This window comes from Candoia aspera, chromosome 8 (assembly GCF_035149785.1).
Source record: "Candoia aspera isolate rCanAsp1 chromosome 8, rCanAsp1.hap2, whole genome shotgun sequence".
In the NCBI taxonomy this organism is placed as follows: domain Eukaryota; kingdom Metazoa; phylum Chordata; class Lepidosauria; order Squamata; family Boidae; genus Candoia; species Candoia aspera.
Genome location: NC_086160.1, coordinates 49,401,853 through 49,429,621, shown reverse-complemented (window position 1 = coordinate 49,429,621; position 27,769 = coordinate 49,401,853). Strand labels below are relative to the sequence as shown.

Sequence of the window (27,769 nt, the reverse complement as noted above, 5' to 3'; positions counted from 1 at the left end):
ATTCAATATTGTGACATTTTCAAAATGTTCCTAATATTCAGCAGAACAAGCAGAACATAAGCATACAAGCAACCTGCAATGAAATTGTAAGACTCAGAGATTGTAAAAAAAAAAGCTTTCGAAGGGTTAAAGGTAGATCCTTCATGCTAATTCCAGCAAATTGGAAGTATAGAAAACATTTTTAAAACTTAAAGAAAACCGTGTATTCTCAGTGCTCCCAGCTGTATTCCTCTTATTGGTCCTCAGTATACCATACAGACAACTCAGCCATTTAGGGTATAAACGTTTTTAATTGTACCAAAATCACATTACACCAGGACAGTTAATGCATAGCTCACAATTTTAAATCTATCAGCAGATGCTTTCTTTAAAATGAGTACAAAGTGCAAGATATGATGCAAGTTTAGCTAAGAGGAAATTTGGTTCTTGGAATGTATTTTACTTGTTTGCAGAAAAAGAGGGATGTTCCCAGATAGCCAACTATTAGCACTATCCTCTCAAAAGACATTGTACAATATTGTACCTTTTCCTCCTGATTCTTTGGGTGAAGAAAACAGACAGAAGCAGCAGTGGAAAATGCTTTGCCTAGAAGCACCCCCAGATTTCTGGTTTTTGATTTTAAAAATAAAAGTACATTTATTCAAGAGGCACTTTTGTCAATTTTTTTGAATAAGGAATGTACACATGAGAGACTGGATCCAAACTTGCCCCGCTGATTTTACTGGGACTTAAGGAAACCTTAAGTTTACCTAAGGTTTCAATAAGTTTCAATTATGTTTTTTAAAAAATAGCATGAAACAACGTAACTTCCCTCATTAGGAAAGTAATCCTATATAAGCAAGCCAATATAAGAAGCATTATGATATGTGACTAATAACATGCACGTTGCTTCTGACATAAAAATGCTGGCATGAATGCAAAGAAGACTGCAGATCTACGTAAATGCCATACAACTGGGAAAAGGCACAAGGCGTGAGTTAAAATTCTGTCCTCTGTGTTACCGCAGACCTCACTAGTCTTCTCCTCCACACAGCAGCAGCAGGCCCTTCTTGTAGTCACCAGATGTATCTTTCTATAAAGCACAGGATCAACCAGCAGTGAGTCCATACATTCTCAAAAAAGGACATTTTTCCCCGCATTGCTATTTGTATGACTATCCTTTAGAAAACAGTGTACACAATGGTGCATACAAACTATGTTTGTTTGTCAGAAATCTACAGCTGCAAAACCAACACTATCTACTTACCTTCTATTTGCACACTAATAAATGATAAGTTCCAACAAAAAGAGAGTTGAAATATGCTGCTACCCTTAATCAAATGCTTACTCCAGAGCCAGTGTGTGGAGAGGTTAAGGGTGATGGACTAGGACCAAAAGTGTCAGGTTCAAGTCCCCTCAGCTATGGAGGCTACTTAGGTGATTTGGGAGCAGTAACTATCGCAGCCCTAATTGCCCACACGGTTGTTATTGATATAAATCTTGAGCTCCTGGACGAAGAGTGGGATATAAATCTAACATATAAATAATAAAATAAATAAAACAAATTCCTCAAGCAACAAACCATGATTAAAATGCTTCTGTTTTAACTAATCTAGGCTGAAACATAGCACAAAGCAGCCTGTAATACATACATACTCTTTTGAAAATTATCACATGGAGCAGCAATACTTTCTATTACAAATAGTATGAATTAATCGTATGGTAAAATTTACCTGAATTACATGGTGCAAAGACTTTGCAAAATCCCTCCTGAATGCCTGCCTAATGTCAAGTAGATCAATTTCACTCCTTGAAACCATGATTCTGAGCAATGTATCATCATCAGTGCCTGCTCCCTAGTAAAAAAAAGTTAAGCAATCAATTAAGGACACTGAGCAGTAGTTCTACCAAGTCCCATTGCTTAACTCTTCCCACTGAAGCCAATAAGACAAAATGTCTTACTCAACAAACCATAGTTAAAACTAAACAATGACTTAGCATGATGTATGAAAGTGGCCCTAGTTCTGCAAATCAGGAGGAACAATTTATTTTTTAAATTTTTATTGCTTTAATACAGTGGTTTTTAAACTGCTTGACCCAATTACCCTTTTCCCAGTCTTGAATAGTTCATTACCCCCACAAAAAAAAACCTCTGTTGTTTCACACCAGAGGCTCAGCAGTAACAATCCCAAATTGGATCCTCAACTCGCAAACAAGCAATTACAAATTGGTCCATTGGCACCACTTTATGCCCAGATTATCCCCCTGGGGATAATTATCTTCAGTTTAAGAGCCACTGCCTTACTACAACTTCAAAAGGAATATAAAATATGTGAATGCAAATAAAATAAAAATTGACAAAACAAATAGAACAGACTAACAAAACCAAAAAGGCTAAATCAATGATATTTTATACTGCTATATAAAAATTGCTGCAACTTAGTTTTTAAGCAACATATTGAAAATAGACCATATGATGAACACCTCATAATAGTTCTTTACTGCAGATCAACTAATAATCATCACGCAATCCTCAAAAATATATTTGAAATACTACTTTGTATATTTAACAAGCACTGAGAGAGCTGGAAAAATATAGCTTTATATTGCCTTTATTTCATTTTATTATCTCCTTTCAGCTATCTTCAACAGTAAGCTAAGACTGAAATCCTACAGATGTGTCCCTAAAATATAAAGTTCATTGAACACAATGGACCTTATTTCTGAATAAATATATAGGGAATAACAAGAAGCCAAAATATTTATGTTCAAAAAAGTAACTTAGATATTGTCAGTCTGAGATTGTTTGAATAGTAATGCTTGAAGATGTTGATTTTATTTAAAAATGATAAATACTTACTTTCATTGCATAAAAGAGACATTCAGCCAAATATGCAGGAATGCTTCGGACACACTTCACTGGGAGAAGAAAAACAGTCCATTTGAATTACAAAATATCATAGCATTATTTTATCAGATGACAACCAGCTATATAAATGGCATTTATTCCCCTGAACACAGGGAAGTAGTTTTCAAGTTTTCACAATAAATTATTTGATCCACAATTTCCATCACACATTATATATACTTAAACTGAGAATATAACAGAATCAACCTTTGACAATTCTCTGGTCAGGAGTATTGGGCAATCTATGGCATTGGATCTGCATCAAGGAGACCCAGGTTAATTCTCCATTTAACCAAAAAGTGCACTGGGTGACTTAGCCCAACCTTCCTTACAGTATTATTGTGGGATAAAATTGGGGTAGATCTGAGCATATGATACTTCGACTTTCCAGAGAAAAAGTGAAGTATGCATGCAATCTATAATATACTTCCATGTATATACAATTAGCAACAAACCCCAGTGAACAAAAACATAAACCTACTACTTAATAAATATGCACAGAATTGCAGCACCAATATTTTGTGCTGTTGGGAAGTTTAATGTACAGGGATCTCCAACTCTTAGCTGGTAGATACCAGTCAAATATGTCCTTGGGAGATAACAGTTAAGAAGTACCAATTTAGCAGAATACTACTTTCACATCCTTCCTGAAGGATGTTACTTACTAGCATTCTTCTTTGTCTTTCTTTTGGGGAAGTTGGTATACTTCTAAATTAAGCACCTGGCTGCTTCTGACTATTTTTATTTTGGGAAAAAAACTTACAAGGTCCATATGGTATTTTTGAAAGTAAAGATGATGGTAAAAGTTTGTATCTGCTTTCAACCTACACACTTCCTGGATTTTTAGTTACATTTCTGTAAAGTGTTCAAATCTGATAAAACAGAAAGCTTCATGCCACTAAGGTCAGTGTCTCCAGACACAGGCTCCAAACTGGAGATCATGATCTAAGCCTCACCTTTACTCAGGTTCCTAATAGGATAACCAAGGTTTAATGATCCCACCACATACTGCACCTCCTGTGCACAAGGTCAACAAGGCAGTACCCATGGGTATCCCCGATATCCTTGAGGAGCATTTCCACCCCTCCAAAAATAACAAAATAAAATAAAAATGTTCACGGTCTCAAGAAATGAAATTCCCATATGATTTTAGTGACCTTGAACAAGATCTTGGGAAACTACCAACATACTGTCACTAAGCATCATCATCATTATCAGAGGTTAAGAGCCAAGAGAGACAAAAGTAAACAGTCTCCTGCTGAACTCTATTTTATATAAAAACTACAACTATGTGAGACTTGAAAGGAATGCACCTTCCCTTTCGCTGTTGTTCAGCCTCCCAGTCCTGAGGGAGGTTCAGCAGGGCTACCTGTGACATGCATAGCGACACGGTTGCCACCACCCAATGAGTATGTTGCCAGCAATCCAGAAACCACCCAGCCTAGAAGCTCTTTGGCCAGAGCTGAGGGAGAAAACTGACAGCAAACTTCTCCTACAATACTGGCCTGCAAGTGATTTGAGGCCACCCAAACCACTTATTTAAATAGAATCTATCTTGCTTCATACAGGCCTAGTATATACAAACTTAAGATTCATCAAAAATAGGACTGTACATTACCAACTGCCAGCAGCAGCTTCTCTAGTGCACCAGATGTTTCCCGATCAATTGTTTCTTCAATTTGAAAACCAGAAATAGTCATGTATTTGTCAAAAACTGAAAGATCAAAAAAGAGGTAAAAGATAGATGGTAATTACATTTTAACTGTTACGTATTATTTATTTTTAGCTTCTTCAAACAAGCATAGAAAAACACACATCCAAGCCCATACACATTCCTCAACATATGGGCAGCACAATGCAAGTAGGCTTCAACAGCAGGAAATTTAAATATTCAGAAACAACATATGTACAAATTCATTCCACATTAGTGTGCATCTATATATTTATTAACGTTGTTATTAAAAACACCTATCACTACTCTTTTCAGTCCTACTCACCCCTTCTTAAGTGAGATATACTTCGAGTTCCCAGGATAGTGATAAATTTTTCTTCATTTGTTCCCCATTTCAGTTCCCCAGCTCTAAACAACTCCTGTCAGAATAAAAAGAAAAGCAACTTCATCATTAATTAATGAAAAGAAATAGTAAGATTTTCTGTATTCTAAATAAAGCCATGGGTCATAAAGATAGTGCTTATATTGGATAAGAGTTCAATATTGGCTTATGAGTCAACTGCAGAACTTTTGAACCATCCTCAACACAACTAGTATTTTTGCATTCATTCTTTTGGTCACTTCAGTATGATTCCCAATCACAATCTTCCCAAATCTGCTACCCTCAAAATGTGTCGGATTACAACTCCCACCAACCTCAGTAAGAACCAGTGTTATTTTGATCCTTTCTAATTTTCTCTTGAGGCAATAGGTTCACATTGTGGAATGTGGATAAGGCATCATGTGATTATTCTAGATAATTCTAGATGCCAGTCTTCTGTACTAACAGACCCACACAATTTAAACTATCTCCTAGAATAAACCATGTAAATGATCAAAAATATGGTAATTTATTTTTACACCACGACCCCTGGTGCAACTATTAATCACTTTAATGTTTCCTGATCCTGTTTGTTAATTACTATGCAAATATCTGTGCATGCCAAAAAGGAAAACACAGTCAGCATGCAAAAAACTAACAAATTCATTTTCAAGGCTGTTTCAGTTTAAAAGTATGCAGTAGGTTCTTCAAAATGACACATCATTTCTTAACTTAGGCTTCAAACACGATCTTGTCATGTTTTACAAAGCAAGTTCCAAAATGAGGAACTCCTGGGAGAATGGAAAAGATTTGCCTCTTGCATTATGCTGAGCTTGAAGGATAATCAAAAGTCCAGGCAAAGCCAACAATACAGAAATAGGTTCCTGCCTTCTTTCCCAATTCAGACCTAGTATAGGGACAGAAGTGACTCTCCACAAATGCATTCAGCTTTAGTACTAAGTTGGAGACAAGGTCTGATCTAGCCCTGCAGCTCATTCACTTGTACAGATACCCCTGCCAGATTGGAGTCAATCCAAAGTAATGGACAAGATGGTATCTGCTATTCATTTTATATATTGAAACTGATGGTTGGCAATTATATCTTCTTTCAACATGTCCACAAAACAACAGCTAAATTGAGAGGCACGTATATGGCCAAAGACTGCCCATAAAATGAATGGCCAAAGAGGAATCTGAGCCAGGCCTGTTTAATGCCCTACTACTCCACACTGGGTCACAGTAAATACTTTCACCAAAAATGCCAAATGTGTGAACCACAATGGTATATTTTACCAAATTTAGTACAAGCTCTCTTCTTCAAGAATTTGCTTCTGCATTACATTCTTGCAGCATTTCTAGCTTTATTGGCTATCTTCAAACATCTAAGCCCAAGCTAACACTGAGAATAGGGGCATCCATGGGAAGAGGGCATGTGTCAAAATAGTCAAGGCAGTAGTCAAGGTGACCAAGCAATCAAGCCCATCTTGACTTTTTACCACCGCCATGAACACCCTGATAAACAGAAAACTTCTGCAACAGAAAAAATACTTCGCAACTGTCCCAAAGTTATCAGATATAAAATAAAATACTACGAAAAAGCAGGAACTGACTCATTAAGAAAAGAACCTCAGTTCAGTAACTTGTTTAAAACTGTCATTTTTGTAATCAGCCTTTCTTTTTTACTAAAATTTGTTTTCCTCCAAGTAATATACAGTATGTTATAAAATTAATCTACTTCCTCTTTTAATAAGTGGCTGTTTTTTTAAATGTCCAATCTATCTGATTAAAAGAGGATTCTAAGCCCAGCTCTTTATAAAAGGGGGAAAATTTTGATATACTGTCTATTAGATCCATTTTTTGGAAACAGAAGTGGCTTACAGTATACCACTTCAAAAGTGTTAATGGCTTCTCAAATGCCTCTCCAGAACAGAATGATTTAGTACCATCTCTGTATTTAAGTTTAATTTCAGGACAATCCTATGGCAAAATATACTTTCATTTATTTTAATTCCAGATTAAAAATGATAAAGCAAAAATGATAACTTTATTCTTAACATGCTATATAAAGGAGAATTGTTGGCAAACAAATTCTAAGCATCAAGAATGTACTGAAATTTGAGCAATAAGCTATTATAACCATGTTGGAAAAGCTCTTGGGCCCAAAGTTTTACAGTACATATTACAAGCTCAGTTATTGCCAGCCTTGTGAAGTAATCCAGACGAGCAGACTCAGAAGTACTAGCTCTAACTTTATTGTAAGGTTACATTAACAGAATCTTGCAAATCTGAAAGTACATCTCTCCCCTCTTGCCTTTACAGTCCAAGAAACTAGGAAGGGTCCCTTCTTGTATGTTTACCATGCCCCATTCCTTCTGAGGACTCAGCTGCCTTTTGTCTGACCCTTGTCTAGTCTACAGCTCTTCCTCCTGTCTCCCAAGGTCATTCCCACATACCATTACAGGTATCAATATTATTCAAGCAATTATGTCCTGGCAGAAACACTCCTGTATCATTCTAACTTTGCTACTCAATTGGCACGGATAGCCAAAATATAGCTAATAATAGCTATACCGTTTTGGACAGCCTCTCAAGTAACTCCTCAAGACCCTTTGCCCATTCCCTGCTTTATTCATGTAGACTCCTCTCAGCCCCTCTGCATGACAGTACATACCACATGTGAGGGATCTAGTACTTGGCTACTCCAAGAAGGTACTCGTGTGCTATTTGGTAGCTGGCACAATTGTAGGATATGTATCAAACAAGGCATCAAAAAAAGTAGAGAATAAGCAATGTAGTGAAAGCAGACAAATATAGAGAAGCAATATAGTAGCAATATTATGGACATGAAGATTTCATTGGGGCTGGCTTTTTTCAGTCACAAGCCATGTCCATAGAGTATGAGGTCAAAGCTCCACTAAAAGGGCCCTTTTCCCCATTCTTTTCTTTCTTCTTGAAAACTCAGGCCCCAACATGTGATTTAAGCTTATGGAGAGAAGAAGTTACTTAAGCCACTGATTAACCATAGTACTAGCTTCTCTATTATAGTGGAAGAATCAAATATGAGGATCTCGTCATACCTACAGAGAAGCCAGCATAAAGATGGCAAATGTAGAAAGACCTATTTTTCATTATATCAACAATTCATTTTAGCACCATGGATCCTGAAGCCTTTCATCTTTTCTCTTTTCAAGCCTACATTTCTGAACCTTAAACTTCTGTTGACAGAAGTCACTGTCCTGTGAGGAAACAGTTAAATTACTATAATTAACTATAAAGCTTATCTATCTAAAAAGCAGTACGATCTAACCAATAATTTTGTTGCTACCACTCCTTTTTCCTGTTTGTAAACCAAATACTAACAGAGCAATGGAAAACATTATTCACCAGAAGCTTTTGCTTCCCTAAGATTCCTGGAATGGTTGTACGCTCCGTGGCAGGCTCTGGATTATAATCACTCTGAAATAATCCTAAGCAAGTAGTTCAGCACACCTTCTTATAAATCCTCCATACACTTACAGTAATATAATTTCATGTCATATACCAAGATCAGCCAGTACAGTGTAGCACCCTCTTCTCCATCTTGTGGTCTTCCATATATGTTTGACTTCAACTAATACAATCTCCAGCCTATCATACTGAAAGGTACTAGGTTATAAAATACTGGTACAGTGAATCAGAGTTAAACTGGAAACCCAGAGACTAAGTGCAGAGGTGTTGGGAGGAGTCTGAGTGAATTAAGCAGGGAATGATCAGTTATGGAACTACCAATAGACACCGTGTTTGCTCTAGCTCAGTCAGCCTGATCTATCTCATTAGACAATCTTTAATTTCTTGGATATAGCTAGAATAATAAATGAAATGCATTCTAAATGAGATTTGAAGTTGCTGAAAATATAGTCCACCAATATCTGGAATGCACTTCTTGCTCAAGACTGTTCGATAGATATAAGTGAAAAATTTGTATTTAGCAGAATCTCTCTGCAAATAAAGCAAGCGGGAACATCCCATCCTCCTTTCCCCATTTCACATACAAAAAGAAACAACTAGAGTTACAGGTTAAAAAGTAACTACCCTGCTGAGTTGAGGTCAGCTTCAGGTAGCTTCTTGGTAGCTTCTTGGACTCCAAGAAGTTGGACCTCCAACTCCATAACAATAGAAAAGTGGTTTGGTAGTGGTCTCCTGTTCAAATCCTAATCACATCTGATTCTGCTTACCTTTCTAAGATCAGTCAGGTTAGGTGCTGCCACTTTCTTAGATACCAGATTTATAGACTTCATTACAAAAATAGTGCATCCTGTGCAAATCTCCAGGACAGCAACTTAAAACTGATGTCTTTTGGAGTCATGAAAAAAGAGGGGTACAACATATCCCACATTTCCAATTTTTTGAAAGAGGAGGGCAATTAATAAATTATTCAAGCTCTTATTAACAACTTCTTCATTTTTCTACAATACCATTCATCAGTTATTTTTAGGAATGGAGATCATGGTCACAACTGTTTGTGTTCCTAAAACTAAATGGTGCCTCCTCTCTCAAAAGAGCTACTTGTAGGCAGACATACACATTCAGATAGAAATAATTTATTTCAGATAGTTTGAAAATTCAGGGGGACATCTGGGGATCTACCACTGATTCCAAAAAAAAAATAATGATTCATTTATTTGCTTTCATTCATAAAATGCAGTAATTATACAATTATTGTTCTTCAATTGTAAGGGAAAAATTACCTAGAATTACCTAGAAAAATTACCTAGGAATCTGACACCTGGCTTCTCTACAGTAATGAAGTATAACTGCAAAAATTGCCAATACCTTTTCCATACTAGAATCAAGCTCTCACTTAAGAACTCTTACTTTCTTATGTCCTTATAATGCCATTTTAGTTACTGTATGTAAGATGAAACAAGAAGAGGGAATCTTTACCTACCTGAGCATCTTGCTCAACTAGACCTTCTTTAATCTGGCCATCAGGGTCTCTATTAGCCTAAATGGAATGCATGGAAAAAGTTTAGGCAATGACTCTGTGAATCAAACATATAATTAGACAGTCTTTAAAAATCAGTGGTATTATGACACAGTCAAGTTTTCTATACCTGAATTATGTTTCCTTTTTTTACAGTGTATGCTTTGTACATAGCCCAAGTGATTCCTTTCTACAGTACTGGATGCTGTGTGGCTTTTGAGCTTTGAGTGCTCAATTAATAGGTCAAGGACTTGAACAAATCTCTATGGGAGAGTGCCCTGAACTGCCAGTGCTTCTAAAAGTGTAGCCCAACTACAAAAAGCCAATACCTATAAGGAGAAAATGATGGTAGTCAAGACAAGAGGTAAGGAATAAAAAAGTCTGGAAGCATCCATGGTATTTCTTTAGTCGTATTTTGAAACAAAAAAATACATCAGGTTAGGCAACCTGCAGCCCTACAGCTTCATGTCACTTCCAAACTGACCTTACCCACTCATCTACCCTTCCTTTCTTCCGCCTAAACAGACCCCTCTAGCTGCACTGTAGTATGTTCCCAAAGTCCAGTCCCAAGTTCCAATGTACATAGGCTATTACCAGAATAGGTCAATGTCTGAACCCTTTCTTCATTGATTGATTGATTGATTGATTCAATTTTGGTGCTACCCAACTCCAAACTGACACTGGGTGTCTCACAATGAACCCTGTCCTTAAAACATCCATACATAATGAAGTTTTGCATAATGAATCAGCCCAGGGGAAAAAATCTTTATTTTAAGAGCTTACTTGGAGAAGAACTACCAACATTCGCTGATAGTAGCCAGAAGTATCTGATGTTATATGATCTTCTAAATCCGCTTCATATTCTGCAAAAAGAGAATACGCAAGACGTACCAAACAAAAGTTGAAATTTTAAAATAAAGAATATTCCAGTTGTTTAGTGTTATACATGAATGATGGTTTTCTTTACACAAAAGCCAGTCATCTTATACTTCAGAATGATGTAAACATTCTGTACACCGCATGTTGAGAAAATTGTGGAGACAGATTTAAGTCTCCTTACCAACCATGTAAGATAAGTTTCTCAGATGAGAATTATAACCAAGCAAACAGGGAGATCGAACAGGAGTTGGCAAGGGAGTTCAACTGTGATGACAAAGCAAAAGAAAGAGGAAGGCCCATAGGGAGACAGACTGCTCATGGATTGCCACTGTTTCCTGACTAGTGCTGACTTTTTCTTGACTGCTGTTTCCTGAGTGCTGCTGATTGCCTGTTGCCTCTGATTGCCTGGTGTGTGACAAGAGCACTGCTTCTTACTGACCTAGTTGAAGCAGTTTCAGGGAACATATACAGAAATCACCTCCCAGAAAGCAACAAATTGAGCAAACAAACAGGAAGTCAAGAGAGAGATTCTTTCGTTTGGTTTTTGTTTATACATCCCACAAGTGTAGACTGATTCCCTGGAAGACAAACTGAAGGTAAAGAGGCTAGACAAAACTGTACACACACATACACACACAAAACGTATCTGGAAAGTTGAAGAATTTTTAGATTAGACACAGGAGGCACTTGCAGAGGGACCCAAACCCTAAAAAGCCTCCGAGAAGACAGAAGAAAGTCAGGCACTAGGGATGGAGAGATGCAGGAATTTTACTGTCAAAAAGGTTCTTATTCTCTGGAGTTTCAGAATACGGCAGATTCCAGGCCGTCCCCACTGATGGTTCTGGATCCCTGGATGAGGAGCAGCTGTGACAAACCTCAGGACTTAGGTAAAGGACCCCAGCAGTTCTGCAACAAGAAGGATCTCTGTCTTTGTCCTGAACAAGAGAAGTAATGGATGGTGGTGACTGGACACTTGCTACTGAGCGGGACTAAAGGAGGAGGCTGTTGCTGAGAAAGTCTACCAAGAGAAGTACGATCGATAGAAGTACAACTGCACAACATTTTAATAAGAAAACAAAAGGGGGCGGGCTCAGAAAATGGTTATGGATGCACAGGGAGCTCTCAACTGAGCTAAGAGTTACAAGGGGTATATATAGGAATGGAAGATGGGTGCCATCACTTGATTCTGAATTATGTTTTATACCCAGTCCTAATTCTTTAAAACAATCACGTACAACTATCTACATCAGATGCAATCCAAAATGTTAACTTCTCAGGAACATCACCTAAACAGTTCAGTCAATGAGCAAGTAAAGACTTCTCAAATTTCATATAATGGTAAAATCCTTTTTGCTAAGAAAAGCATGAAAAGATGGAAAAGCATAATTATATTGTCTAAAGCACTTAACAAATACACAAACTAAGATAGAGCACCTTTGACCAACTTTTATTAGAGGAAGAATTGAAGCAACCCATTATATTCTGATGGCATGTATTTTTGGAATTTCACATATTCCCCACCTCCAAAAACACCCCACACTCCCATAACCAAAAGTTACCTTCCTGATAAACTTTCTTTATATTCCGGATTTCAGCAGGTGTCCGAGATGCAAGGATTTCAGTCAAGACTTTTTCATCGGTTCCTGCCCCCTGAAACCAATGTAATAAGTTCATGAAATCATATCATCTTTGCTTGATATTAACAACCAAAAGGATTGATAGTTCTTTCTACAATTTTGCTTTCATGCTGCCATTCCATATCAAAGTTTTTACTTTATCTCCAAAATGTAATTCTTCTAAATAAAATACTTGCATAACTCCAACATATTTGAAATAAATCCATAATGTTCAAAGACTGCCAAGTTCTCTTTCCTAACCACCATATGACCCATAAGGGTGGGTGAAATTGCATAAATAGATTCCACACTGACTCAGACAGGAAATCGTGGCAGGCCTACTGCTGAAATTTGAGTTCCTGTAGGACAGTCCTTTCCTCCAGCAGATTTGCTGGGCGGCTGTTTAGCCCAGAAAAGTTCAGATTGTCTTTCCTTCATGTCTTGTTCAGGGTTCTAAGATATTCCAAGCTTCCAGGTGTGCGATGAGACAACAAACATTTCATCTCAGGTACACAGGATGCTTTGCCCCTAGGTTCATTTTTCATTTCCTTTCTCTATATTTCTCTTCTCTACCAACTCTTGGTATAAATATAGAGGAGAAAAATTAAAGACTTTTGGTAATAGTAGATGAATATAATTAACAAATCTCTCTTCCAAGATTGCTTTTTGAAAAATTGAAACTTTGCTGTAATTGTCATATTTGTTCAGCAAGTAATAAAACCACGTTAAATTTAATGAAGGAAATTGATGTTTTCAATCTTGTTTGGTCCAGTCTGTGTAACTTTTCTGAACAATTGTATATACAGATAGAAATGCAAAGAGCTACAGTATACTCAGATTAGAACTACTTAATGGATTTATTCTTAAACTATGCAGATTTTCTTCTTGCAGCACCTAACCTTCCTAAACCACTCTAATAATTACATTTATTAATACCTTTCCATCTATCTACATTAAGTAAATGTAATTTACTTAACTGCCAATATATTTAGTTGCATCTTTGTTCTAATATCCACTGACTCAGTAAGTTAACCTGTTTCCATCTTCCTCCAAATATTAGCATTAAAAATCAATATTTGGCTGCAGTACTACGTAGAGATTATTGCTGAGTGACAGCACTGGCAAAGAAATGACCTATTATCACAAGGTTCCATGGAATATTTTGAATAATATTTTTAACACCCACACTGAATTTGAATGACAGCAGCAAATTGTGTCTAGAAAAATATTAATTGCCCACTACATGCATATTATAATGCAGCTCCCTATGTGAGCTGAAAAGGGTAGCCAAAACAATCAGGGCAGGAGAGCTGGAACATTTTATGACGGAGGGCTGAAAAATTTGGAAGGCAAGTGCTAAGTAGGAAAACGGTAACAAAGAAGATGCATGTTGAAAAAGGATGTAGTGATGGAAGATGCAGAGAAAGCAGAAATAATTTTCTTCCCTTTCTCTATCATTGTACTAAGAACTGAACTCATCAGGGAAGCAAACTGACAACAGGTAGTCACAGAGTTCGCAAATTAACATATGGAATTCACAGTTGTATTATAAGGCTGTGCAGTAATTTGAATTTGCAGGCAAAAAGGTTCCTATGATCTCAGAAAAAGGTGCAGCTGCTTTAAAAGTTCCTGGAAGGTGCTACATTTACACCCTTATGCGCTCTGAAGCATTGTTTGTCTTCAGATCCAAAGCACTGCATAACCTTATTATATACTGTATATAATAGGCTGATGGCTACTAGCTTAGATACCTTGCAAAGGGAATTCAGTCGAAATAATCAAATAGAAGTTTGTTGTAATTATTATTCTTATTATTCTTGTTTTTATTGTAAACCACCCAGAGTCACTCCTTGACTGAGATGAAGTATAAATAAATAAAAATAAATAATTATGCGCCTGTAATAACTGGGACTGTGCCACGCAATGCTTCGGGGTGAAGTGATTTTGTTCAGGGGAGCCTGTGAGTCATTCCATTCCACTTCCATCAATTTTCTTTTTGCCTCAGCCATCAAATAGCAACTACCCAATGAGCACCTACTCCCTTAAGAAACTGTTTTTTCCCCCCTACTTGGGAGTTTATTCTTCTGGATGGGTAGCGTACTATTGCTGCCTCATTTCATCTACAGGTAAACACTTGCATTTCTTAATCAGCTCCTTAGAGCACACTTTAATTTTGTCACTGGGGTTATTTAAAATCCCAGGTTGTTATGTTTTGTTTAAAAAACCATGATGCAGTGCAATATGTAAATGCAGTCTGTGTGTCTGATCCTCCCTTCCAAGGATACTTTTTTCCACTCACCTTCTATTTGCTGTTTCATTCTTTTCTCTTCTTTTCCTGTGAATCTCAATTTCCTGGGTTATACTCATCTCTCGCTCTCACACTCTCATTCTCACACACACACACACGCGCGCGCGCACACGGATGGTGCTATTTTAGCTCAGTAAGCAGAAGCATTCAAAATATGCTTCAAAATACTAAACGCTGGAGAAGAAGAATGAAAGTTGGCTGTTACCTTCACATACAGTTTGCCGTTTTCTGTAACCATTTAGCTGATTGCTATACTGGACACGGATTTCCTCTGCCCCTTCTAACTTCTTTCTACACAATGTATTTAACTACAAAACAGTTGTAAGCAACGGCTTTAAAAAAACCACCCATTAGACGCAAAGTAGCATAAACTGAAATTCAACCATAAATGTAATTTAAAAGGAGCATTGTGACCTGCAGTTATATGGCTTTATAATACACACTCCTATTCAATCTTACAGTAACGCTAAGATCTATGGATATAAAAGTAAATTTTTATTAAAATGAAAACCAACACTATAACCAAGCAGATCAATTGTCATAACTGACAACTTTACAGTTAAAAGGGAAGATTCCAGCCTAGATAAATGAACAACTTTTTTTTTTTTAAAGTGCCATTCATTTTACCTTAATGGCATGTTTCAGTGCATGAGCATCATAAATCCGTGCAGGTCTCATCAGGGAAACCATGAGAGTCTCCAGTTTGCTCGTAAGTTCTGATTTTAGGTCATCAACCAAATCCTAATTGACAGGATGAAGAAGGAGTAATTAATAAGAAATAAGCATCAATACCAGTCTTTCAATTATACAAATTAGAGTATTACTTTGTGTTATTAATATTCCATAAGGGGGGGGAGAGGGAGAGAGAGAGGGAAATAAAGATTTTTTTCTTTTTTACAAAGAAGTGAAGAGCAGGAGAAATACACAAGTAACAACCAGCAGACCAGAAACATAAACCATCATGAAACCTCTGTTGCTATCATGAGTAAGGATGGCGAGCCGCATTTCTTGGTTTTCTGCAGACATTTCTAAAAATCTCCGTAATTCCTTGTTCCTCCCTCTTTCGATGGGAGTAGGAGTTTGTTAGGATTGATGTCCTGACTCCCAGGAAACACTTTCAGACAGGGAACTGTTCTCTAATGTTTATTTGCTAATACATAACAGTAATCCTAACAAACTGAACAAGCGTGGGAAAAACCCAGCCATATAAACCCCGCAGGTTAAGGCGGTCCCAATCTGTGCCTCTTGGAATGGCTCACCAATTCCTCAGTGCTACGCATGCACTTAACAGTCTGGAAGGGAGCCCCCTGCTCGCCATCCTTACTCATGACAGTAGCACAGACAAGCACAAGCAGAGTCACCTCCTTACCCTGCCAAATAAGGTTTTAAAAGCTACTGCAATTTCCTGGCGTTGAGCATTGCTTCTGCCTGTTAGAATCTTCAGGATTGGCTCTTCATCAGTCCCTTAAAATATGCAATTTAAAATAAAATCATTCATTGAAAGAACACCAATAGTTTATAAATGAATATAAATGAACACTGAAAGATTAGGGTTATGCCCAAATATCCATATTCTAGAAGTCCTATGTTACTGGGAAAACTCTATATAAATGTACAAGTTGTCCCCGCTTAGCAACCACAATTGGGACTGGCAACTCAGTCATTAAGTGAAGCAGTCACTAAGTGAAATATCACGATTTTACTGTTTTATTTCAGCTTTCCTTTGCTTTACAGACCTGCGAAGATTGTAAATGTGAGGATTGGTCACAAAGTTACTTTTTCATCACCGCTGTAAGTGCGAACAGTTGATAAATGAGGCAGTCACTAAACAAGGCCTATCTGTATCTTTTAATTGGTTCTTTCTCTTTTTACATATATTGATATAGACATATAGATACACACACACACACACTCATACACACATATATTCAGCAATCAAAAAAAGTGAAATGTACAGTATATTATGGGCATGTCTGAGTTGTCATCCATGAAAAAGTTTGCATCGAAAGGAGAATTTGCAAAGGAGACCAATTTTTAATATCCATCCCCTTACTCTTTTCAAGCATCCTTCTCCAACAAATTTATGTGGATAACTGAAGATAATTATCAAGGACTATGCTTCTTTTCAAATCTGCTGCTTCAGCATCATTTAAAAGAAGAACAGAAGCAAAAACTGGCAGTAAAACTTGAAGTAACCCGGGCTGATACCACACAATTAGGGAGTCACTTGGATTTAACTATGTGACAACTTTCACAATGGAGAGCATGTGTGCGTACCCTCATTCAGAACAAGCTCTCAACAACACTGCACAGCTAATTGGATTTGAATGGGCAAGCATTACTGACCAGCAAAAATTTTCATAAAAGTGTTCCTGCATGTTTCAACATACCATTTGCCTATTTTTCCAAGATAATAAATAAGTCAGTATAAATCAACGTAAGTTTGAGGCCACATTTTGTTTCCTACTCGCTATCTGGCCATCAATATTTATTTTTGTATGAATAAAAGTTAAGACAAAGTTAAGTTAATATTTGTTTTGTATAAATAAAAGTTAAGATAAAGATACTGAGATAGTCATTATCGTTTCAGGAACGCCAGTAAAAAACTAATAATCCATAATAAAACAAGAAGTCTATTGTCCTAAAGAAGGTTCTACGGAGTACAGCTGAAATAATGTTCAAAAGTACAGATTAATTATTTAACAGTACAATTATATATTTACTGAGACTTTGGTCAGAACTAACCTGGGTAGTATATCTAATTCTAGGCACAGCCATTTAATAATTCAGAGAAACTGGGACATGTTCAAAGAGCAACAGTGGCAACAAGAGGACTATGGAGATTCTGAAGGGATTGGGGATGCTTTAATTTGGATTCTTATACCTTGTAAGGGGTTGGACTCAGTGGCCTAAATGGCCCCTTCCAATTCTATTACTGTTTTTTTCAATGTGTCATCTTAACTTCTGCTTATGCAAATACCAATGAAAAAATGCCAAGTCAAAGTAGGAAGCAGAAGATAGCCCATACTTGGTGACCACACCGATACGTTTCTGATCCCACCAATAGAATACTTTAAGGCCTATTTTCAACTTTATCCAATATCCAGTCAGAATCCTGTAAAGAGAAACAAGATGAGTCCAATGCCCTTGAGCCCTATCTTATCCTCGCTGTCTACCTCTTCAAAGTTCATACTCCAGAAGGAAGCCAGCCCTATTTCTGAACGTTCCCTGAACTAATTAGTGCCTGATTCTAGATCATCAGGGCACCTACATGATGAAGATTCCCTGCTATCGCAATTTCAGCACCAATGTAGACAAGGAGGATAGGGGATGACTACAGACAGCTCATCTTCACGCTGCTTTTCACATGACTGTAACTGTATGTAGGGAAAACTTTCAATAGAGCTTTATTTTGCTTCTGCTTACCCAGTCCTTTCATTGCCTTACGAAGAACTTCAGCATCAGTTCTGGCATCAAACCCAGGGAAGTCCTTTACAGTACCTTTTGTATACTAAAATAAAAATAAAATTACATTCAAGTAGCACCATTTTAGTGACATTTATCACAAAACTGTTAATCAAGAAGCATCAGTTATAAAATCTAAATGTTGATCATTTAGAAAAGAAAATCATCTGCTGTATGTCTAATTACTATCCCTATAATCTGGCACATCTGTAAACCTATGCGAGGACTAAAATATTGAGTGCAAAGCTTTCTTACATAGGAAAAGGCTGAATTCAAATATTACCCATCAGATCTTGAGCAAAGCTTATAGAATTTGGAGGTTCAGGAATCTGATCTCCAATATTCCTAAAATAAGGTAGGGGAAGCATACAGAGGATGGCTTTTGGAATCATGTCCCATCCCCTTACTAGCAGAGAATGCAAAGGCACCTGTAGTTTCTTCTATGAAACAAAAGGATGTGTTATGTCTGTATGTGTTTATGCACACTGCTACAAACAAGAAAGGAGAGAAAGACATTTTCCATAGTTTACTGATGAAACAGGTGTTGAACATTAAAAATTATTTTCCCAGAAGACCATTAAAAGAAAATATTTTAACAATAGCTTCCTGGCAGCTCGTTCATAGCACAACTGTATTTTTAAAAATTCATATTCTGCTCACTGTACTAATCTTCATACGTTGGACATTTCTGTGATTAGTTTATATAGGAGTTATATGGAAGTCAGTTGTAAAGAGCTTATTTCCTGAAAAGTCTTTTACTTGATATCTATAAAATCAGCTAATATCATTCTGATATATCTAATTTATAATCTGTCCAACCTATGTATTGTACCCAGGTAGCTGATAATTCTGAAAAATCGTTCCAACAATTCTAAAGAGCATCGGTTGGAGAAAGCTGTTTTGATGAATATGTGACATAACTAATTATTAATATACAAGAGTTATGAAATAAAAACACATTCTTAGAGCTTCATCTTCTCAGTTGTTCACCTGAATCAGTGACAGACAATTCTCCAAATGCTGAACTTCAATTCCCAACTGCCCCACTAAGCATGCCCAGTCATGAGTGCTGCTGGGAGCTCTAGTCAGCAACATGTGAAGTACAGCAGGATCCTTGCCTCAGCCTCCATTATCCTAGATCTCACCTTCTTACACAAAAAATGGTTGCATGAAACCCCAATATTTCAATCTAATGGAACAGTTTCAATATCAGTAAAAAAATCAGTAGAGGACTAACTACTTCCTCATTCATTGCTTCTTAGAAACTAGCTGTATCGTTTGTTTCCAGAAAGGGACTCGACTATTGCTTGTTCCATTCAGTAAGCCCATAATATTGTTAAAAATTAGCAAAAGGGATTTGGCATAGAAAGCCACCAAAACTTAGTAAAGAAAAAATGTAGAATTGTCATGTGAATATTAGTCATGTGTAATTTGGCAACAGATGAATGTCTTCTGAAGCCTGAGACGAATCACCATGTCCTAATGGGATAGCTGTCTTGACAAAGTAAAACAACCATGCTGGTAGTTCTTATATCCTCTGGTAAGTGGAACGAATGACTAGCCTTCCTCCCTTTGAGGCTGAAGAGGTATGCAAGATTCATTCCAGCAGGTAGCCAGCAATTCTTACTCTTCTCTCCAGTAACTAAATTTGGAAGATGCTGATAGCTGTTTGGTTGCAAGGATGGAAGCTCCCAGGAGATCTCCTTTGCTAATCAGTCAGTTGCCAAGCACTTTACAAGAAAGGCATGTATTATTTTCTTGGCCAATCAGAGACAAAGTATGCCTTCTTTCCAAAGAGCCTGAATTCCCTACAATGCCCAAGCCGGAACATCTCTGGCTGCCCTTCTACTGGAAGGGCTGGCAGGGACCTTTCTGATGATGGTAGGAAGAGGAACTATGAAAACAATGCTTGTCCTAATTAATAAGGCCAACCAATAACCCAAGAAAACTAGCTGCTCTGGGCAATCTATTCAGTTATATCACGAAAAAAAGCAAAAACCTATATAACTTGAGTACATATCCTAGATATGTCTAATGTCAAAATGAAAAAGGAAAAAAAAAAAGGAAAAATCTTCCAACATTAAATAATTGGTTTAGGTACGTCTGCTATTATTTTCATTCCTACATTTCATCAGAACACTAGTGCTGGCAAATTCCAACAAAGCATTTTAAAAGCATTAAGATGTCACAGAAGAAACAATGTAATGATTGAAAACTGCATGTAGCATTTTGCAATAAACTTCCATACTGTACATACAGTCAATTCCATGCACTGAACTATTTGATCCTGCAAGTAGCTACATGACTAGGATTTTGTTGAGCAAATACGCCAAACAAAAGAAACAATGGAATTGATTATGTAGTTAACTTTCAGATGTTTACGAGAAAAAGACCCAGTTTTTTTTTCAGATGGGGCTTCCTCCTCACTGGAAAAAAAACAGGCCAGCCTACCTAAGTTTCTATTAACCAGCTGCCAATGCAATGAACTCCGTAATTGAAGCTGCAGGAAGAGATTTCAGATCAAACCATATGTGTCTGCTCAGGGACTGGGGAGGCGAAAGGAAGTGCATGGAGGAAGTGATAAGCCAAGAGCCTTGCCCCCAAACTTCAGCCCCTCCAACTGCATTCTACAATTTTCACCACCTATGGCCAGCATAACTGCCCATCCTTGCTGTAGATAATAGCTGAAACTGAAAGCACTTGGAAGATAATGCTGGGCAAGGATGGACTAATGGGCGATGCAAAGCAAACAAAAAGAGTAAATTAGTGCCAACCAAACAGGACATGCTAGCGTCATCTGCTAGTGTTTGTTTTATTTTTAAATGGAATTGTCAGCCCCTCCTGGTAAACCAGACAGGAAACACAATTAGATGAACTAATTCTACTTTACCTTACTTTATTGTAAGGCTGTATTAACAGAATCTTGCAAGTCTGAAAGTACAAATCTCCTGCCTTCCCTATTTATTGCTTGAGTGGTCAGGGCGGTTCTTTCCTAAGTTTCTTCTTCAGTCTGTTACCCTCTCGTGGACTTCCTTTTATTTTACCTGATTGTTCCCTAGACAGCATCTGTTCCTCTGTTCTCCAAGGTCACCCTCACATTCCATCACAGAAATATATCAAAGTTCACTGTTGTGAACTACAGTTAAGCAGGTGAAGTAACTCCCTTTTTCCTTCCTTTATTTCCATGTTATTTGGACCTCTGGGGAAAAACTATGTTTTAATACCTGTCTCCTCCATGGGGGGAATAAGAATAAGCTGGGAAACAATTAGAAGATAACATTAGATGATCAAAAATCCCCCTTTGTGCTCTTCTCCATCAGATTACAACCTTCTGGGACTGGATTTTAGCCTGACTAAAAATGTTAAAGTCTTCCATGCAAAGAGGGAGCCTAGGGATGAAGATACTCGTTCTTCTCTCCCATCCTCCACTTTGTGCTGACCCTGCTATGTGGAGGGAGGCCATTCATATTCAACATCCTTTACTACTTGGGAAGCTTCTCCACAAAATGAAACCCCCCAGAAAGGAGAGTTTTTCACTCATGTAGTGTATTCATGATTAGAGATGCTATTTCTTATGTAAAATCTACTTTGACTCCATAAATCAGAGATGCAGAGTCTCGCATCCTTGGCCACATGGGACCTCCAGAGACTTCCAACACTTGTAACCAAATTCTAATGTTTAATATTAAAAAAAGAAGAAATTGTTATATGCATGAGTGCAGAATAATTATTATCTATACTTTAATTGCATATCAATGCAAATGAAAGCAATTCAAAACTGTGTCATGTTCTGGACTTACTCCTTTTAGGAGTATATCCTTTGCACGCTTCTTAAAAGTCAAGTGCATCCCCCAGCCCAGGAAAAAAGCACACATGCCTTAAGAAAATGTTCTCAGTCAGACAATTGTTACTTATTTGCAACATCAGCCACACAAGTAAATTGTAATATTTGGTGCATCCAAACTAGCAATTTTGTTTGGGAATTGCAAATAGTGCCATAGATATTTCTGTGAAAAGGAAGCGTTCAAGGTTTGTTCACCCGTATTCTCCAGCTCTTCTCCATAAGGATACAGACTGGATTCTAGAAATGTAGCTGTGGTGGTTATTTCTATTTATCATGAACATTTAGCCTTGGAAGAACCTCATTCTACCTGCTTCAAACATTTACATTCAGGCATCTCACACTTTCTGGAGCTATAACCAATCTTCAGTTATTTTCTGTTTAACCAGAAATAGCATGAGAACGATTTATTTAAATCAGGAGCAGCCTGGACAACCTTTTAGAGGCCAAGAGCCGCATTTAACTTTTGGGGCGAGTGACTGAGAACCACAAAATAGATGGATTACATCACATATTTGGCAGGCTATGTCTGGGTAGGTTTCTTATTTTTAATTACAGCACGGCTATTTTGGATCATATACTTTTTCTTCACTCAGAATGTCAGGAAACTGTAGGGTTCAATTTAGAGGGGGCTCCAACAGCTCTAAAATGGGCTGCTGAAGCTGCATCAAGTCCAGAGGCCGCCGCGTGACCACCCCCAATTAAAAGACCAACCAATTAACTGTGTCAAAAGCAGCATGTCCTTGCTTTCCTATTCTGTATATTTTGAGAGTCGCCTAAGATTATACATATATTGCTAAAAACAGGTTATTTGTGTCTTCTTCGTAGTTCCTTGGAGTGACACACAATTTCCTATCTCCAAGTGCTGCTATAGAAACAGCATTCTTAGAAAAGGTAAGTCAGGGTCAAGAAAACTCCAATTACAAATAAGTAGGCAAGTAATGCAGTCTGGAGGTTATTCTGGAGATCAGAAAGTGGCACCACCGTATAACATTACAGCTTTTGTATTAAACATGCAGGCAACTGAAATAAAACCAAGCATATATAAGGTACAAGGAACTGGGAAACTGCTCTTAAGGCTGAAGGATTATATTACTGGCAGACATATCTGTCCATTTCTCATATCCCACATTTTATATTTGATGGATTCCTTTGAATATTGAATCTCCAAAATAAGCATGATGTAGGCTATGCATGGAGATCCACCACTTGATTTTCTGTTCATTTATTTGGGAACTTTTTTATGTCTGAAAAGAACAGTTGAATGAGAAAAAAGAACCGTTCCTTAACTTCAAAGCAGAATGGAGGGCATCCTGTATTCCTCGCCCTTCATGAAGAAAAAAATGGGAAGGAAATTTTGAAATTTAAAAATGGACAGAGAGAAATGGCTCTCTGATCTGTTTAATGGGAAAGCAGACTTTGAGGAAGCAATTCTAAACAGCAGGTTGTTTTTCAAAATCCTCCCCACAATAACTAAAACTAGAGACTAATAGGCTAATTTTCAGTTTAAAAAAACACCCATATGACTCTTCATGGGTCACCTACATAATGTCCAATTTAGTTTACTGTGGGCATTTAAATTTGTATACTATAAAAGGAGAAAAAAATCTAGAAATGTCAAAAGCTAGATGAAAGAGTGCAATTTCTGTCTCCATTAGTAAAGGTAAAGGTTTCCCTTGACGTAAAGTCCAGTCGAGTCCGACTCTAGGGGGCGGTGCTCATCTCCGTTTCTAAGCCTTGGAGCCGGCGTTGTCCATAGGACACTTCCGGGTCATGTGGCCAGCATGACTCACGGAACGCCGTTACCTTCCCGCTGAAGCGGTACCAATTAATCTACTCACATTTGCATGTTTTCGAACTGCTTGGTGTGCAGGAGCTGGGATTAACAACGGGAGCTCACCCCGCCGCGCGGTTTCGAACCGCCGACCTTCCGATCGACAGCTCAGCGGTTTAACCCGCAGCGCCACCGCGTCCCTTCTGTCTCCATTAACACCCATTTAAAAAAAATATTGTTGGGGACAGAAATGAAAAGTACACAAGCTTGAATGTGCTTTAAAACATGAAATATTAATAAGAATCAACTTAAATATACAACAAAATGTAATGATTTTTGTATCATAATATATATTGGCATTTTTTATCAAGTTAAATTCAAGGTGTAAGAAATCAGCAAAAGATAATGTATGGTTTTTTTACATAACGGTTCTATACACTTTTCTTAAGAAGGCTTCTAACGGCATTTACAATGATTAAAACACCATTTCTAGTTGTAATAAAAACAAAACAACATAATAGCAACCCTACCAAAGTTAAACATGTAACATTAAGACATTGAGAGTTTGCCAAACAAAGCCCTTTGTCTGGCTGCCTAAAATAAATACAGGATACAAAATTACAAAAATGCAAAGGATCAAGGATAAAAAAAATAAAAATAAAAATCACTAGCAAAGTTGTATTATCGAAGGCCGCAGTAATCAAGCAGTACATATATTAGCAAAATCCAAAGTCTTGGGAGCTGGGAGTAGAGATTCTTTCAAATGAACAAACAAACAAACAAACATTAAGCCACATCAGCTAAAATCTTAAGTTCCCAAGCAAGACATGGTTTTCTTTGTAAATATGCTGCATGTGTCGTAATAATTGATCAAGCATTAAAATAACAGAGACAGTACTAGCTATCTAAACTGCTTTGCTTTATATCCTACTCCATCCTATTAAATAACATAGCTTTGAAACTACTATCAAGATTGCCTCTCTCTACTTGTAACCCAGATCCAATGCTGAGTTTTAGAAATGTAAGATTTACATAAACTGGACCAAGATTTCAGACAACTCTGTCATATCTGTTTGTTCCTTAATATCTCTTCACAAGTTATCCTCTATATGTTCCCAACCATACAGCCCCTACTAGCTCTACTCCAAGGCCTTCATGCTGTTGGGCATATCTGAAGAAAAAAACCAACATGCATTTTGCTTGGCAACAGTGACCTCCTTCATGTAAATTGGCATCCTAATTAACAATGATAAAGCAATGGGGGCTCAGCTGAACACAGGTTGGTTCCCCTTTAGAGTTTTTATGCAACATACCAAGATCTGAAGGTAGAACTGATAAGAGTGCGGATGCATAGCTCTACTCTATACATAGGGTTTGGAGAGTTAATTTCTGAAAGTGTCTTCAAGGATGTATTTTGCAAAATATGCATTAATCTAATTCCTACATCCACACTCACGAACATCAATTTCCAATAGCAGCTTCTATTCCCTCAATTCAGTGGCTGACCTCTATCAAATACAGCTGGCAGATACTCCATGTTTTTTATTTATTTATTTATTTATTTATTTACTATCCTGCCTTTATTATTTTTATAAATAACTCAAGGTGGTGAACATACCTAATACTCCTTCTTCCTCCTGTTTTCCCCACAACAGCAACCCTGTGAGGTGAGTTGGGCTGAGAGAAAGTGACCCAAGGTCACACAGGTGGCTTTCATGCCTAAGGTGGGACTAGAACTCACAGTCTCCTGGTTTCTAGCCTACTGCCTTAACCACTAGACCAAACTGGCTTCCTCATACTGCCTCTAAAGCATCCACCAACATAAGATAGATCGATCAAATAAACTATTACAACTCACAATGAGACATAGACGGCTGTATTGTTACATTCAAAATGCTTCTTCAGTTATGTCAGTTCAAATCAGTCTCTCTGATACTTAGGCATCTCTCTGGGATTTTAAAATGAGTTTAGGAGCCATTCAACATAGCTTTATTTTCACACAATAAATGTACAAAAGTGTTCATTTGTTGAGCCAGATGTAAAGCTATCTTCAATCTGGAACTGTCCATTGTGTTGAGCCAAAACTCCCAGAATATCTACCCAACATGGTCTAAGTTGGTCTGTATGAATGCTCACAATTCTAGACCAAAACTTGGAGGCCGTCAAGTTAAGGAACATCTAACACCCTCTAGAAAGGGTACAATTTGAACTGGTCTGTGGTTGAACAGCATCATTCCTGCCCATAGGGCATTTAACTTTTGTAAAATTAAACGACATTGGGGCTTTGAGTCACACTATGAATAATCTGATTCTCAGCTCCCCAAGTGCCAGGTTACCATTTTTGCAACCTTCAAGAAAACTCTGTAAATAGACTTCAGATTCAGTCTGATTCAAAAATATATAAAGAAGTATTCAAAAAGGCTATCTGACTTGTAAAACAGAATACAGCATACAGGAAGTCCAACTACAAAAATGCAAACAATACAAAAAGAATGAAAAGAGAAATCATTTTTTTATATTTAATAATCTATTGACCTTTTCCCTGCTAAAAAGAAACTGCACCAACTCACAGCACAAATTTGCAGTGCAAGAAAAACTTGGCTAAAAGAATGGAAAATGGAAAAAGGTGTGACGTGGAATCATTTGAGTAGGATGAGCTCACCCTTTTCCCAACTTGGCCTCTTTAAATAGATCCAATCAGCATACAGCCACAAGAAAATCAGAGAGGAAGCAACAGTCCTCACCCATTCCCCCAAACTGGGATGTCCTATTCCCAGTCATCCATCTTTACAGTCCCTGGGACTAAGGCAAATTGTAGGAAAACTAACAGGTTGTCTAGGAATTCTGGGAGTTGCAGTCCCAGCACAGCTGGAAAATATCATATTAGGGAAAGCTGCTGTAAAGTGTCATAAGTACAGGGAGTGGAGCCACCAGAGTTAAGTTACATTGTAACTTAACAGCGACATCCTTTTTTTAACCCCCCACCCCCCAGATTTTTTTTTCCTTTTTCTTTCTTGAGGTCAGAACGTTCGTTTGAAATTACAAGCTAGCTGGACAGTTCTTTTACAACCAAACCTATTTCAAAGGATTGCTGTGGGAATCGAAAGAATGACAGGTCGCCCTTAGGATCTTAGCGATCGCTGTGGCTGAAAGTGCCTTCAATGAACAAATGCACAAAAATGAACGTCCTCCAAAATGGTGGTAGCGTTAAAATTTGTTCAGCCCTCTTAATTCTGAAAATATATATCGAGGAGAAAACAAGGTGGGACTTACTTTTGCCATGGCTTCGGGGATCGTTTAGGCGAAGAAGAAAAGCTGCAAAGAAAGAAAAGGGACAGGGTCAAGCCGCGAGAGTTCAAAAGAACGAGCGATCAACAAGAGCCGCCGCTTCCCAGAAAACAACTGAATAAATCCATTAAAGCGCAGCCGCTCGCTTCGGTTTCGTCCGAGAAGCTCCGATTTCGGAGTACCCACAGTAGGGGCCAACGCCCCTAATCCGGGCGGAGGCCCTACTGAACCCCAACTTGCAGCAACCGGGAAGCGTCCCGGGCACTTTCTCCTGCGACGTTTCCATGCCCTGTTGCTCCAAGCTGGGTTCAGCCAAGGCCTCCCGAGATAGAAGCCCGACGCGCAGAGCTCTAACTGAGCACTCCACAATGGCCTCCGCCTCTCTATCTTCCACTACTTTCTGTCCTCAGGTTCAGCTCCCCAAACTAACCGCGCTCGGAAAGCATCCCCCACCCCGACACGCACCGTAGCTGTACAGTCAGCGGCGAAGCAGCGGGACGCGAGCGCGACTGAGGAAGCAACGGAAATGGACAGACCCAGAGGAAGCCTGCGTCGCCCTCGCGGCCTGCCCCACCCTGCGCTCAGATTATCCCTGAGGCTCCACGCTGGAACCGACCGTGGGTCTTCCCGGCTGGAGCCCCTCCCCGAATGAGTCTGCTACTCCTCGGCGGGCTCTGGGCGCGGTCGCGTGGCTCTTTACTTCCCCTCCCGTCTC

At 38.1% G+C, this 27,769-nt stretch overlaps 1 protein-coding gene across 1 annotated transcript; it reads right to left on the bottom strand.

Moving 5' to 3' along the window:
- Window positions 1-270: 270 nt before the first annotated feature.
- ANXA5 (annexin A5) lies at window positions 271-27,660 on the bottom strand. The gene is made up of 13 exons (XM_063309635.1): window positions 27,520-27,660; window positions 27,040-27,081; window positions 18,113-18,197; window positions 16,056-16,150; window positions 15,314-15,427; window positions 12,322-12,412; window positions 10,667-10,746; window positions 9,848-9,904; window positions 4,885-4,978; window positions 4,506-4,601; window positions 2,840-2,898; window positions 1,713-1,835; window positions 271-1,072 (listed from the first exon to the last, which is right to left on the bottom strand). Exons 2-13 carry the CDS (start codon window positions 27,046-27,048, stop codon window positions 1,013-1,015), a joined length of 963 nt encoding a protein of 320 aa, XP_063165705.1. The 5' UTR covers window positions 27,049-27,081; window positions 27,520-27,660; the 3' UTR covers window positions 271-1,012.
- Between the last annotated feature and the right edge of the window lie 109 nt (window positions 27,661-27,769).